Source organism: Hypanus sabinus, chromosome 9, assembly GCF_030144855.1.
Source record: "Hypanus sabinus isolate sHypSab1 chromosome 9, sHypSab1.hap1, whole genome shotgun sequence".
NCBI lineage: Eukaryota > Metazoa > Chordata > Chondrichthyes > Myliobatiformes > Dasyatidae > Hypanus > Hypanus sabinus.
Window position 1 is genome coordinate 161386700 of NC_082714.1, and position 15009 is coordinate 161401708.

General features: G+C 49.7%; 2 protein-coding genes across 2 annotated transcripts in view; one reads left to right on the forward strand and one right to left on the reverse strand.

Moving 5' to 3' along the window:
- Positions 1-2373: 2373 nt before the first annotated feature.
- Positions 2374-15009, forward strand: part of LOC132399982 (zinc finger protein 341-like) — a 43967-nt gene continuing 31331 nt past the window's right edge. The window contains exon 1 of the mRNA XM_059980991.1: positions 2374-2465. Within this exon, the coding sequence (XP_059836974.1) occupies positions 2435-2465 (31 nt within the window). The 5' untranslated portion in view covers positions 2374-2434. The remainder of the gene's footprint in view (positions 2466-15009) is intronic.
- LOC132399983 (uncharacterized) lies at positions 4035-14992 on the reverse strand. The gene is made up of 2 exons (XM_059980992.1): positions 13939-14992; positions 4035-13365 (listed from the first exon to the last, which is right to left on the reverse strand). Exon 2 carries the CDS (start codon positions 12996-12998, stop codon positions 12072-12074), a length of 927 nt encoding a protein of 308 aa, XP_059836975.1. The 5' UTR covers positions 12999-13365; positions 13939-14992; the 3' UTR covers positions 4035-12071.

The following is a 15009-nucleotide window of genomic DNA, read 5'->3' on the forward strand; positions in this document are numbered from 1 at the left end:
GCCAAGAGTCTTGCCATTAATACTATATTCTACCATCTTATTTGACCTACCAAAATGAACCACTTCACACTTATCTGGGTTGATAGAAACATAGAAAACCTACAGCACAATACAGGCCCTTTGGCCCACAAAGCTGTGCCAAACATGTCCTTACGTTAGAACTACCTGGGCTTACCCATAGCCCTCTATTTTTCTTAGCTCCATGAATCCATCCAGGAGTGTCTTAAAAGACACATCTGCCACTTCTCAGCCCAGTTTTGCATCCTATCACTGTCCTGCTGTAACCTCTGACAGCCCCCCACACTATCCACAACACCTCCAACATTGGTGTCATCGAAAAATTTACTAACCCATCCCTCCACTTCCTCATCCAGGTCATTAATAAACATCATGAAGAGAAGGGGTCCCAGAACAGATCCCTGAGGCACTACACTGGTCACCAGCCTCCATGCAGAATATGACCCGTCTACAACACCTCTTTGCCTTCTGTAGGCAAGCCACTTCTGGATCCACAAAGCAATGTCCCCTTGGATCCCATATTTCCTTACTTTCCCAATAAGCCTTGTATGGGATACCCTATCAAATACCTTGCTGAAATCCATATACACTACATCTACTGCTCTTCCTTCATCAATGTGTTTAGTCACACCCTCAAAACATTCAGTCAGGCCCCTAAGGCACGACCTGCCCTTGACAAAGCCATGCTGACTATTTTTAATCATATTATACCTTTCCAAATGTTCATAAATCCTGCCTCTCAGCATCTTCTCCATCAACTTACCAACCACTGAGGGAAGACTCATTGGTCTATAATTTCCTGGGCTATCTCTACTCCCTTTCTTGAATAAAGGAACAACATCCGCAACCCTACAATCCTCCGGAACCGCGAAGATCATCACCAGAGGCTCATCAATCTCCTCCCTCGCTTCCCACAGTAGCCTGGGGTACATCCCATCCAGTCCCAGTGACTTACCCAACTTGATGCTTTTCAGAAGTAATCTGTAAAAGTAAATGTAATCTGATAATAAATTTTACTTTGAACTTTGAATTAGAACAAAAAAATTGAAGTCCATTTTTGGGCAAAGCAATCAAAGTGGACACAGTGTTGCTCAACTGAGCTGGTGATTTGGGCTGTGCTTGTTGATTCAAGAACTGAATGGTTGAGGGGAAGTAGCTGTTCTTGTGGTGTGCAGCTTCAGGCTTCTGTACTTCCTGCCTGACGGGAGCAGTATGGCCAGATGGCGGGGATCTTTGATAATGGTTGCTGCTTTCCTGAAGCACCACCTGCTCTCGATACTACCAACGGTGGGGAGGGATGTGCCCAGGATATACTGGGCAGACTCCACCACTCTCTGCAGCTTCTCACATTCTGCAGATACTGAATATCCAGAGCAACACACTGCAAACACTGCAGGTCAGGCAGCATCTATGGAGGGGAATAAACAGTCAACATTTCAGGCCTGGGCCCTTCATAAACCTGATTCTAAATCTGAAAAGCACCAAGCTAAAACTTCCTCTTTTTGTTGTACTGTTATTTACTTTTTGCAATTTTGCACCGTACCGCTGTGGCCAAATACCAATTCTCACCCTATCTAATTCAGGGGCAATGAACCGGATGGATTGAATTGGGTTGAATTGTGTAGGGTGGATTGGGCTGTGTTGAATTGTGTAGGGTGGATTGGGCTGTGTTGAATTGTGTAGGGTGGATTGAACTGTGTTGAATTGTGTAGGGTGGATTGGGCTGTGTTGAATTGTGTAGGGTGGATTGGGCTGTGTTGAATTGTGTAGGGTGGATTGGGCTGTGTTGAATTGTGTAGGGTGGATTGAGCTGTGTTGAATTGTGTAGGGTGGATTGGGCTGTGTTGAATTGTGTAGGGTGGATTGGGCTGTGTTGAATTGTGTAGGGTGGATTGGGCTGTGTTGAATTGTGTAGGGTGGATTGGGCTGTGTTGAATTGTGTAGGGTGGATTGGGCTGTGTTGAATTGTGTAGGGTGGATTGGGCTGTGTTGAATTGTGTAGGGTGGATTGGGCTGTGTTGAATTGTGTAGGGTGGATTGGGCTGTGTTGAATTGTGTAGGGTGGATTGGGCTGTGTTGAATTGTGTAGGGTGGATTGGGCTGTGTTGAATTGTGTAGGGTGGATTGGGCTGTGTTGAATTGTGTAGGGTGGATTGGGCTGTGTTGAATTGTGTAGGGTGGATTGGGCTGTGTTGAATTGTGTAGGGTGGATTGAACTGTGTTGGGCCCGGGCGAGCAAACTGCTCCACCTGCTGGCGGAATGGTTGAGGCGCGGCGGCTGGCGACCGGCGGCCTGCAGCTCCCTCTAGTGGGGATCGTGGGCTCTACTGCCTCCGCCCGGGGTTTCTCTCGCCTCCTCGCTCTCTCTCTCCATTTCCCATCGTCCCAACCTCAAATACAGCAGAGAAGCTCCAAGATGGCGCAAGCAATTTTCGAGGCGTTGGCAGGTAGTAAAATGCAACGTTTCACCCACTTTCCCACAGTTTAAGCCCCGCTCCCGCCTTGCGCGTTGTTGCATTGGGGCCTCGTCCTGTGCATGCAACAGCGTCGTCCTTTCATTGCAAAAGTCTGGCGATGAGCAAATGTCAGCAAACTATTGTTCTGCAGTCTTTCCCTTTCGTTCTCAGCCGGTGCAGATATAAGTGTTGGCTTTCTCGTGGGTCCCGCTCCTGTCTGGGAAGGGGGCGGTGTCTCTGCGTTTCCCGGGGGGAGAAGCTCCGGAACAGCGGCTTCTGAGCAATGCGAGAGGCGGAAGATGGCAGGAGGCTCGGGGGGTTGTTGGAAAAGCCGGAGAGGGTTTAAAAGGCCGAGAAGTCCCAGCTCTGCTGTACGCTGCGACTTCGCGACATTATTGCAAAAAAAGAATGCAGATAAGGTGCACAGGCCTGTCTGAGAGTGCAGGTCCACACAGGTAGCCTTAATCTGTCATCTGCAATTTTTGGGATTGATCGTTTAATGAGATTGGAAAGGTAACCGCGGTACTTTGGCTGGGACGGGATCAGAGAAACATTCTTATGCGGGGGTCTGCAGGGAGCTGACACTGACAGAAGGAAATGGTTTCTGTAGGTGTCCCCCAAACCTGGTTGATTGCTCTTGGCGTGTTAGTGGGGTACTTCTGACAAGTTCCGTTGTTTGAATTCTAAATCTCAGACAAGCTGTTAATGGGGTTTAGTGAACACAGCCCGTGTTGCCCCCACGGTTCTAATTTGTCCGGCCTGTATTCTGCCTCCTGACCACATTGTCTGAAACACAGCATCAGCAGGGATGTTAAAGAGCAAACACGAGGAAATCTGCAGATGCTGGAAGTTCATTCCACACACACAAAATGTTGGTAGAACACAGCAGGCCAGGCAGCATCTACAGGGAGAAGCGCTGTCGACTGTCCTGATGAAAGGTTTTCTCGGCCCGAAACGTCGACAGCGCTTCTCCTTGTAGATGCTGCCTGGCCTGCTGCGTTCCACCAGCATTTTGTGTGTGTTGTTATCAGCAGGGATGTTCCTGGCAGCAGTTTCTGGCTGAGCGCCCTCCTCCAGGACCTGAGGGGCGAACCTCTGCCACAGAACCTTTGGTCCTGGGTCCCATCACAGAAGTAGCCCTGATGTCATTGTTACACCCCGAGATCTCGCTTCAACCCCGTTCCTCTCGTGGCACAGACCACGGTTCCCTGGAAGTATCTACACAGAAGATGCTTTGCCTGCTGGCCTTCATCTGTCATCTTCATCTTCATCTGGACAGGAAAATAGAACATCACAGCTCAGAATTAGAATCAGGTTTAATATCACACAAGAGAAAATCTGCAGATGCTGAAAATCCAAACAAAACACACAGAGACACGCACACGCACAGCGCTGGAGGAACTCAGCAGGCCAGGCAGCATCTACGGAAAAAAGTACAGTCGACGTTTCAGGCTGAAAACTGTAAGCAGGACTGGAGAGAAACGATAAGGAGTAGATTTAAAGGGGAGGGGAGGGGAGAAAGGCGATAGGTGAAAATAGGAGGGGGAGGGATGAAGTAAAGAGCTGGGAAGTCAATTGGTGAAAGAGATGCAGGGCTGGAGAAGGACAGAAAGCCATGGAAGAAAGAAAAGGGGAGGAGCACCAGAGGGAGGTGATGGGCAGGCAAGGAGTTAAGCTGAGAGAGGGAAGGGGAATGGTGAAGGGGGAGGTTACTAGAAGTTTGAGAAATCAGTGTTCATACCATCAGGTTGGAGGCTACCCAGATGGAATATACAAGGTGTTGTTCCTCCAACCTGAGTGTGGCCTCATCGCAACGGTAGAAGAACCCACGGGTTGACATAATGGAATGGGAATGGGAAGTGGAATTAAAATGGGTGGCCACTGGGAGATCCCACTTGTTCCGGCGGGTGGGTAGGTACTCAGCGAGACGGTCTCCTAACCTATGTTGGGTCTCACTGATGTACAGGAGGCCACATCGAGAGCGCCAGACTCAGTATACGACCCCCAACAGACTCAGGTGAAGTGTCGCCTCACCTGGAAGGACTGTTTAGGGCCCTGAATGGTAGTGAGGGAGGAGGTGTAGGGGCAGGTGTAGCACTTGTTCCGCTTCAAGGATAAGTGGCAGGAGGGAGATCAGTGGGAGGGATGAATGGACAAGGAAGTCGTGTAGGGAGTGATCCCTGCGGAAAGGGAGGGGAGGGAAAGAAGGCTTGTTGGTTGGGTCCTGTTGGAGGTGGCCTGCCCATCGCCTCTTGCTGGTGCTCCTCACCCTTTTCTTCCATGGCTTTTTGTCCTCTCCTATCAGATTCTCCCAATATCCATTTCACCAATCGACTTCCCAGCTCTTTACTCCACCCCGCCCCCCAGTCTCACCTATCACCTTGTGTTTCTCTCTCCCCTCTTCACACCTTTTAAATCTACTCCTCATCCTTTTTCCCCTCTATTCCTGCTGAAGGGTCTCGGCCCAAAATGTCGACTTTACATTTTGCCGTAGGTGCTGCCTGGCCTGCTGAGTTCCTCCAGCATTTTGTGTGTGTTGTCCAGGTTTAATATCACTGGCATATGGCATGAAATTTGCTTCGTAGTACAATGCAATACATATTAAAAATGATCAATTGTATAAAAATTTAATTAAAGTAGTAGTGCAAAAAGAGAGCGAAAAATACTTAATAAGTGCTCATGGGTTCACTGACCATTCAGAAATCTGATGGCGGAGTTTGTGCCTTCAGGCTCCTGTACCTCCTCCCTGATTGTAGCAGTGAGAAGAGGGCATGGCCTGGGTGGCGGGGGGTCCTTAATGACAAATGCCGCCTTTCTGAGGCATCGCCTTTTGAGAATCAGAATCAGCTCTCTTACTTCATGACATACTTACTATAATTCACATTGTTTTGCTTTATTACTATGTATTGTACCGCTGCCCCAAATTCAACAAATTTGGTGACATATGCTGTTGATGTTAGTGTATGTGTATGTATGTTAAATTTGTTAAGTGAAATAGGTAGTGCAAACATCTTAAAAAGACTTCTGAAGGTGTCCTGGATGCTGGGGGGGCTAGCCCCCACGATGGACCAGCCTGAGTTCACAGCTCTCTGCAGCTGTAATCCATCCTGTGCCGTGGCCCCTCTGCACCGAAGGTGATGCAACCTGTTGGAATGCTCTCCACGGTACATCTGTGGGAATGTGTGAGTGTCTTTGACAGACCAGGTCTCCCCAAGCTCCGAATGAAATTAAGCTACTCTCATGCCTTCTTTGTAATTGCACCAATGTGTTAAGACCCTGGATGGACCTTCAGAGACCCAGGAACTTGAAGCTACTCACTGCTAACCCCTCAGTGAGGACTGGTGTGAGTTCTCTAGACCTCCCTTCCTAAAGTCCCCTATCAGCTCCTTGGTCTTACTCCTGTTGTTGTTGCAACGCTACTCAACCAGCCGATCTGTCACGCTCCTGTACCATCCTGTACCTCCTTGTCACCATCAGAAATTCTGCCAATAGTTGTACTGTTGGCAAATTTATAGATGGCATTTGAGCTGTGCGTAGCCTAGAGAGAGTAGAGCAGTTGCAGGTGGATGTACGGAGGCCCAGGTCTCGGAGCTTGACGGTAACAGGCTCTTCGACCCACGATGTTGTGCCGCCTTTTTAACCTGCTCCAAGATCAATCTGACCTTTCCCTCCTACATCCCCTCCATTTTTTATATCATCTATATACCGACCTGAAAGTTTCTGAAACTTTAGATGTGTAGTGGAAAGTGTGCTGATTGGCTGCATTACGGCCTGGTATGAAAGCACCAAAGCCTTTGAGTGGAAACTCCTACAAAAGGTAGTACATTCAGCCCAGTACTTCACGAGTAAAACCCTCCCAACCATTGAGCACATCGACATGAGATGTTGCCGTAGAAAAGCAGCATCCATCATCAAAGATCCTCACCACCCCGGCCTTGCTCTTTTCTGCTGCCATCAGGTGGAAGGTACGGGAGCCTCAGGACCTGAACCACCAGGTTCAGGAACAGTTACTACCCCTCAACCATCAGGCTCTTGAACAGAGGGGTATAACTGACTCATTTAATGACTCTTTTATATTGTGATTTCGTGCTCGTTATCTGTATTTGCAGTTTGTTTACAGTTCCTGATGTTTACTGCAGAAAAGGAATCTCAGGGTTGCATGTGGTGACATGTATGTCCTCTGATAACAAATTTTACTTTGTCCCTGTAGTATCTGTCTCTACTCCACCCTGGCCGTGCACCATGCACCCGCCACCCCCTGTGTAAAGAACCTCTGACACCACTCCTCCGCCCCCCCCCGATACTTTCCTCCGAAACCTTAAAACGATGCCCCTTTGTATTAGCCATTTCGGCCCTGGGAGACAGTCTATGCCTCTTCTCATCTTGTACACCTCTATCAACCTTTTACCCTCTTTCATTCCAAAGAGAAAAGCCCTCGTTTGCTCAACCTGTGCTCATAAGACGTGCTCTCTAACCCAGGCACCATCCTGGTAAATCTCCTCCACACCCTCTCTAAAGCTTCTGCACCCTTCCTATAAGGAGGCAACTAGAACTGCGCACAAGTGTGGTCCAACCAGAGTTTGATAGAGCTGCTCTCGAGCTCGACCCTCTGACTAATGAGTTGGGATATTGTGTAGCAGTTGTACACAATTGTAAATTGGTGAGTTTGTGTTGTAAGTGCACCTTCTGCTAAATGTCTTTCTTCTAAAATGAATTTATTTGTGGAAATATTAGTTCATGTGTTGTATGGGAGTTATCTGTACTGCGTTGTGCACCTTGGTCTAGAACAGAGGTTCTCAGCCTTTTTTATGCCATGAACCAATACGGACCCCAGCTTGGGAACACCTTCTATAGACCTCGTTTCGTTTGGGTGGTATACCGGTTTATGGTTGATCTACAACAAACTAACTTCAACTACAGAATCAGATTAGGTTTAATATCACTGGGAAATGTGGTGTTTTGTGGCAGCAGTACAGTGCAGTGCATATTAATGAAATCTGTTAACATTGAATTGCCTTGAATGAAGGAGCTCAAGAAGAGAGTGAAAAGGAGAAATAATACTGAGGTAGTGTACACAGGTTGATTGTCCATTCGGAAAGCTGATGGCAGAGGGGAAGTAGCTGCCCCCAAGGCATTAACAATATTTAAAAGACACTTGGGCAGGGACATATTTTGGAAAGGTTTAGTACAGGGGTTCCCAACCTGTGGTCTACAGACCACTTAATGGTATTTGTCTATGGTTGGGAATGCCTGGGTTAGAGGGATTTGGGCCAAACATTGGCAAGTGCAGCTGACTTAGGTACGGAAATCTAGGTGTGCGTGCTTCGTCCCGTTGGACCAAAGCCCTGTTTCTCGCCCGTGTAATTTTGCTAAAACTTTCACCCTACCTGTTGTTCTGTAGGATGTGCCTGATCCAGCACCCACCATCGGACTTAATTTAAACTTGAGTTCATGCAGGTTGCTGTCTCTGCTCTTTCCCCCTTTCAACCCCTGCCCGTGGTCCCAGACCTTCACTCCTTTGGCTTTCAAATTCCCGTCCTTGTTTCCTGATCCCGACGGGAAAGTCAACCTTCCCTCCTCCGGCCATACAGGCTCCAAGGTCTGCACGTCTGATTTCCAGCCGGTCCAGACTTCCATCAATACTCCAGAGGCTGTGCCTTCAACTGAATTCAAAATTTCCACCATAATTCCCCCCCCCCCCATCCATTTCCAGAGATACAACGGATCCAGAGGCTGGAATTGTATTCCAACTGTCACTGGTTAATCTGCTCCGTAACTTAGAATATTTAATATTAATGCTCCTTAGTTTGTAATGTATGTGTGATTCACCTGTAGTCTTTGTCCCTAACTTGATAAATTATCATGGGTTATGTGTGCCACAGTGCTAAATGCCCTGGTTTGGAAAATGTCTTATTTCTATACATTATATGACTATATATGTTACATACATTTACAGTTAAATGCCAATAAACTCGACTCGAATGTGGAGCAACAAACGATCTGCTGGCAGAACTCAGCGGGTTGAGCAGCATCTGCGGGGTTGGGGGTCTTGGTCTGAACCGTCGACCCTCCATTTCCCTCCACAGAAGCTGCCTGACCCTCCGTGTTCCTTTAGAAACCCCCTCCCCTCTGGCCAGGATTGACATTTTCAGTGGCAGAGCCGGTTTATGTGATGCTCTTGAAGTACTTCAGGATGAAAGAAGTTGGAGATATTTGTGATACAGTTAACGGTGAGAGTGACATGATTACAGCTCGTGGGTGGGGGGGGGGGGGGTGCGGTGAGAGAGACCTTCTGCAGTCAAGTATCGCCCATTGGCATAGTTCCGTCATACAGTATGGAACGAGACGCTCAGCCCATCGAATGTATCAGTACTTGGATTTTCAGAAAGTCTTTGACAAGGTGCCACACGTGAGGCTGCTTAACATGCTGTGAGCCCGTGGTATTACAGGAAAGATTAAAGCATGGATAGAGCCTTGGCCGACCGGCAGGAGGCAAAGAGTGGGAACAAAGGGAGCCTTTTCTGGCTGGTTGCCAGTGACTAGTGGTGTTCCACAGGGGTCTGTGTTGGGACCAATTCTTTTTACATTATATGTCAACGATACAGACAACAGAATTGGCAGGAGGGTCCTGACGAAGGGTCTCGGCCCGAAACATTGACAGTGCTTCTCCCTACAGATGCTGCCTGGCCTGCTGTGTTCCACCAGCATTTTGTGTGTGTTGTTTGAATTTCCAGCATCTGCAGATTTCCTCGTGTTTGGACAACAGAACTAATGGTCTTGTTGCAAAGTTTGCAGATGATATGAAGATAGCTGCAAGGGCAGATAGTTTTGAGGAAGTAGAGAGGCTACTGAGGATTTAAGACCGATTAGGAGAATGGCAGATGGAATACAGTGTCAGAAAGTGTATGGCAATGCACTTTGGTCAAAGAAATGAACGGGCTGACTATTTTCTAATGGAGAGAAAATACAAACAGAGGTGTGAAGGGACTTGGGAGCCCTTGTGCAGGATTGCCTGAAGATTAATTTGCAGGTTGAGCCTATGGTGAGGAAGGCATTTGGTGAGTTAGCATTCATTTCGAGAGGACTGGAATATAAAAGCAAGGATGTAATGTTAAGACTTGATAAAGCTCTGGTGATGCCTCAGTTGGAGTATTGTGGGCAGTTTTGGGCCTCTTACAAAGACCATTCTCAAACTGGAGAGGGTTTAAAGGTGTTTGACAAAAACGATTCCAGGCTGAATGGCTTGTGTTTGATGATTCTGGGCCTGTGTTCACTAGAATTCAGATGAATGAATGGGTGACCTCATTGAAACCTATTGAATCATGACAGTGGACATGGAGAGGATGTTTCCTACCGTGGGAGAGTCAAAGAACTGAGAACACGGCTTCAGGATAGTGGGGTGTCCTTTTAGAACGGAAATGAAAAGGAATTTCTTTAGCCAGAGAGCGGTGAATCTGTGGAATTCTTTGCCACAGGCAGCTGTGGAGGCCAAGTCATTGTGTATATTTAAAGCAGAGGTTGATAGGTTCTTAATTGGTCAGGACATGAAGGGATACGGGGAGAAGGCAGGAGATTGGGGCTGAGAGGGAACTGGATCAGCCTTGATGAAATGGCGGAGCAGACTCGATGGGCCAAACGGCCTGTCTTATGGTCTCGTGGTCTTAACATCCATCTACACTCAACCCGTTTTCTTCTCGCTACATTCCAGTCGTCGCCTCCCCCATCTCACCCACACAACAGGGGCTGATCATAGAGGCCAATTAAACCTCCAACCCGCGGTTCTTTTGGACGGGAGTGTCGCGACAAGCTAACCGGCCTCTGCCAACTGGTGCCCATTCCACCATCGCACTTTATTAATCTGTGCGCAAGACGAGCAGTCTGGCTGCTGTCGCTGAACTGTTCTCCCCGTGCACAAGGGAACGAGACTGAGCTGTCAAACTCACCGACGACAGAGAGATTCAACCGGGATTTGAACTCGGATCACTGGATTCACAGTCCCCAGTGATGACCTTTGGAGTGTTTGTGAATTTCGAAAATAATATTGACCTTCCCCCACCTTTTTATTCCGGCATCTTCCCCCTTCCTTCTCAATCCTGACGAAGGCTCTCGGCCTGAAACGTCGATTGCCTGTCCATTTCCATCGATGCTGCTTGACGTGTTGAGTCCCTGGGTGTTAATATTGCCCTCGCTGCCGTGACGGTATTTACTGAATTGCAACTTGGGCTTCAGTTTGCTTCCACGACTTAGAATGAGTTGTTGCAATTGACAGGCCACGGACCTACAGCGGCTAAGGTATTGGCTCAAAGAGTCTCACGTTTCAGATTCAGAGTTATTTATCGAAACATACAGTGAAATGTACAGTTTGCGACAATGACCAACGCAGTCTGAAGGCGTGCTGTGGACAGCTTGCATGTTTGTGAAGAATAAGAATTTCAGGATGTATATTGTATACATTTCTCTGATATTAAATGTACCTTTTGAAACCCCCTCGCGGTCACAAGCTCCTTACAGACAGGAGCAGATGTCTGAACCCAGGTCACTCACTGCGGTGTCCCCATTTGAAACCGTACAAGTTTTGTTCAAAGATCCAGCAGGGTTTCCCTGTGTCTCTAATAATAACGTCAAGAGTTGTGTTTCTGACCGGGCACGGTGATTTTCAGTGATATGCCCATCCTTGTCCACAAGCCCCTATCTTCCTGAATGCCTTTTCAGAACTGCCTAAATGACCTCTACCAAAATACTTCACCCTTGTATTTCTTTACCATCACATTTCTGAACGGTCCGTAAACACGGCCTCACTATTGTATGGTTTATTTATTTATTAGTTTTGCACTGCATTGCTGCTGTGAAACAACGGATTTCATGACATATCGGAGATGATAAACATTTTCTGTATTTGACACCCAACAACTGTCATTTGAGATGCTGGGACGTTTATCGTATTATTGGATGGACTCTTTAGAGTCACAGAGAAATACAGCAGAGAATCTGGTCCTTCAGCCCATCTAGTCCATGCTAAACCATTTAAACACACGACTCTCATCGACCCACACACGGACCATAGACCCCATACCCCTCCTATCCATGTACATCCAAACTTCTCCCTGGTCCCATCGACCCACACCCAGACCATAGACCCCATACCCCTCCCATCCATGTACATCCAAACTTCTCCCTGGTCCCATTGACCCACACCCAGACCATAGACCCCATACCCCTCCCATCCATGTACCTATCCAAACTTCTCCCTGGTCCCATCGACCCACACCCGGACCATAGACCCCATACCCCTCCCATCCATGTACCTATCCAAACTTCTCCCTGGTCCCATCAACCCACACCCAGACCATAGACCCCATACCCCTCCCATCCATGTTCCTATCCAAACTTCTCCCTGGTCCCATCGACCCACACCAAGACCATAGACCCCCTACCCCTCCCATCCATGTACCTATCCAAACTTCACCCTCGTCCCACCGACCCACACCCGGACCATAGACCCCATACCCCTCCCATCCATGTACCTATCCAAACTTCTCCCTGGTCCCATCGACCCACACCCAGACCATAGACCCCATACCCCTCCCATCCATGTACCTATCCAAACTTCTCCCTGGTCCCATCGACCCACACCCGGACCATAGACCCAATACCCCTCCCATCCATGTACCTATCCAAACTTCTCCCTGGTCCCATCGACCCACACCCAGACCATAGACCCCATACCCCTCCCATCCATGTACATCCAAACTTCTCCCTGGTCCCATCGACCCACACCCGGACCATAGACCCCATACCCCTCCCATCCATGTACCTCTCCAAACTTCTCCCTGGTCCCATCGACCCACACCCAGACCATAGACCCCATACCCCTCCCATCCATGTACATCCAAACTTCTCCCTGGTCCCATCAACCCACACCCGGACCATAGACCCCATACCCCTCCCACCAATGTACCTCTCCAAACTTCTCCCTGGTCCCATCGACCCACACCCAGACCATAGACCCCATACCCCTCCCATCCATGTACCTCTCCAAACTTCTCCCTGGTCCCATCGACCCACACCCGGACATAGACCCCATGCCCCTCCCATCCATGTACATCCAAACTTCTCCCTGGTCCCATCGACCCATACCCAGACCATAGACCCCATACCCCTCCCATCCATGTACCTATCCAAACTTCTCCCTGGTCCCATCGACCCACACCCGGACATAGACCCCATACCCCTCCCATCCATGTACATCCAAACTTCTCCCTCGTCCCATCGACCCACACCCAGACTATAGACCCCATACCCCTCCCATCCATCTACATCCAAACTTCTCCCTGGTCCCATCGACCCACACCCAGACCATAGACCCCATACCCCTCCCATCCATCTACATCCAAACTTCTCCCTGGTCCCATCGACCCACACCCAGACCATAGACCCCATACCCCTCCCATCCATGTACCTATCCAAACTTCTCCCTGGTCCCATCGACCCACACCCAGACCATAGACCCCATACCCCTCCCATCCATCTACATCCAAACTTCTCCCTGGTCCCATCGACCTACACCCAGACCATAGACCCCATACCCCTCCCATCCATGTACATCCAAACTACTCCCTGGTCCCATCGACCCACACCCGGACCATAGACCCCATACCCCTCCCATCCATGTACATCCAAACTTCTCCCTGGTCCCATCGACCCACACCCGGACCATAGACCCCGTACCCCTCCCATCCATGTACCTATCCAAACTTCTCCCTGGTCCCATCGACCCACACCCGGACCATAGACCCAATACCCCTCCCATCCATGTACCTATCCAAACTTCTCCCTGGTCCCATCGACCCACACCCGGACCATAGACCCCGTACCCCTCTCTTCCATGTACCTATCCAAACATCTCCCTGGTCCCATCGACCCACACCCGGATCATAGACCCCATACCCCTCCCATCCATGTACATCCAAACTACTCCCTGGTCCCATCGACCCACACCCGGACAATAGACCCCTTACCCCTCCCATCCATGTACCTATCCAAACTTCTCCCTGGTCCCATCGACCCACACCCGGACATAGACCCCATACCCCTCCCATCCATGTACATCCAAACTTCTCCCTCGTCCCATCGACCCACACCCAGACTATAGACCCCATACCCCTCCCATCCATCTACATCCAAACTTCTCCCTGGTCCCATCGACCCACACCCAGACCATAGACCCCATACCCCTCCCATCCATCTACATCCAAACTTCTCCCTGGTCCCATCGACCCACACCCAGACCATAGACCCCATACCCCTCCCATCCATGTACCTATCCAAACTTCTCCCTGGTCCCATCGACCCACACCCAGACCATAGACCCCATACCCCTCCCATCCATCTACATCCAAACTTCTCCCTGGTCCCATCGACCTACACCCAGACCATAGACCCCATACCACTCCCATCCATGTACATCCAAACTACTCCCTGGTCCCATCGACCCACACCCGGACCATAGACCCCATACCCCTCCCATCCATGTACATCCAAACTTCTCCCTGGTCCCATCGACCCACACCCGGACCATAGACCCCGTACCCCTCCCATCCATGTACCTATCCAAACTTCTCCCTGGTCCCATCGACCCACACCCGGACCATAGACCCCATACCCCTCCCATCCATGTACATATCCAAACTTCTCCCTGGTCCCATCGACCCACACCCGGACCATAGACCCCGTACCCCTCTCTTCCATGTACCTATCCAAACATCTCCCTGGTCCCATCGACCCACACCCGGATCATAGACCCCATACCCCTCCCATCCATGTACATCCAAACTACTCCCTGGTCCCATCGACCCACACCCGGACAATAGACCCCTTACCCCTCCCATCCATGTACCTATCCAAACTTCTCCCTGGTCCCATCGACCCACACCCAGACCATAGACCCCATACCCCTCCCATCCATGTACATCCAAACTTCTCCTTGGTCCCATCGACCCACACCCAGACCACAGACCCCATACCCCTCCCATCCATGTACCTATCCAAACTTCTCCCTGGTCCCATCGACCCACACCCAGACCATAGACCCCATTCCCCTCCCATCCATGTACATCCAAACTTCTCCCTGGTCCCATCGAACTACACCCAGACCATAGACCCCCTACCCCTCCCATCCATGTACATCCAAACTTCTCCCTGGTCCCATTGACCCACACCCAGACCATAGACCCCATACCCCTCCCATCCATGTACCTATCCAAACTTCTCCCTGGTCCCATCGACCCACACCCGGACCATAGACCCCATACCCCTCCCATCCATGTACCTATCCAAACTTCTCCCTGGTCCCATCAACCCACACCCAGACCATAGACCCCATACCCCTCCCATCCATGTTCCTATCCAAACTTCTCCCTGGTCCCATCGACCCACACCCAGACCATAGACCCCCTACCCCTCACATCCATGTACCTATCCAAACTTCACCCTCGTCCCACCGACCCACACCCGGACCATAGACCCCATACCCCTC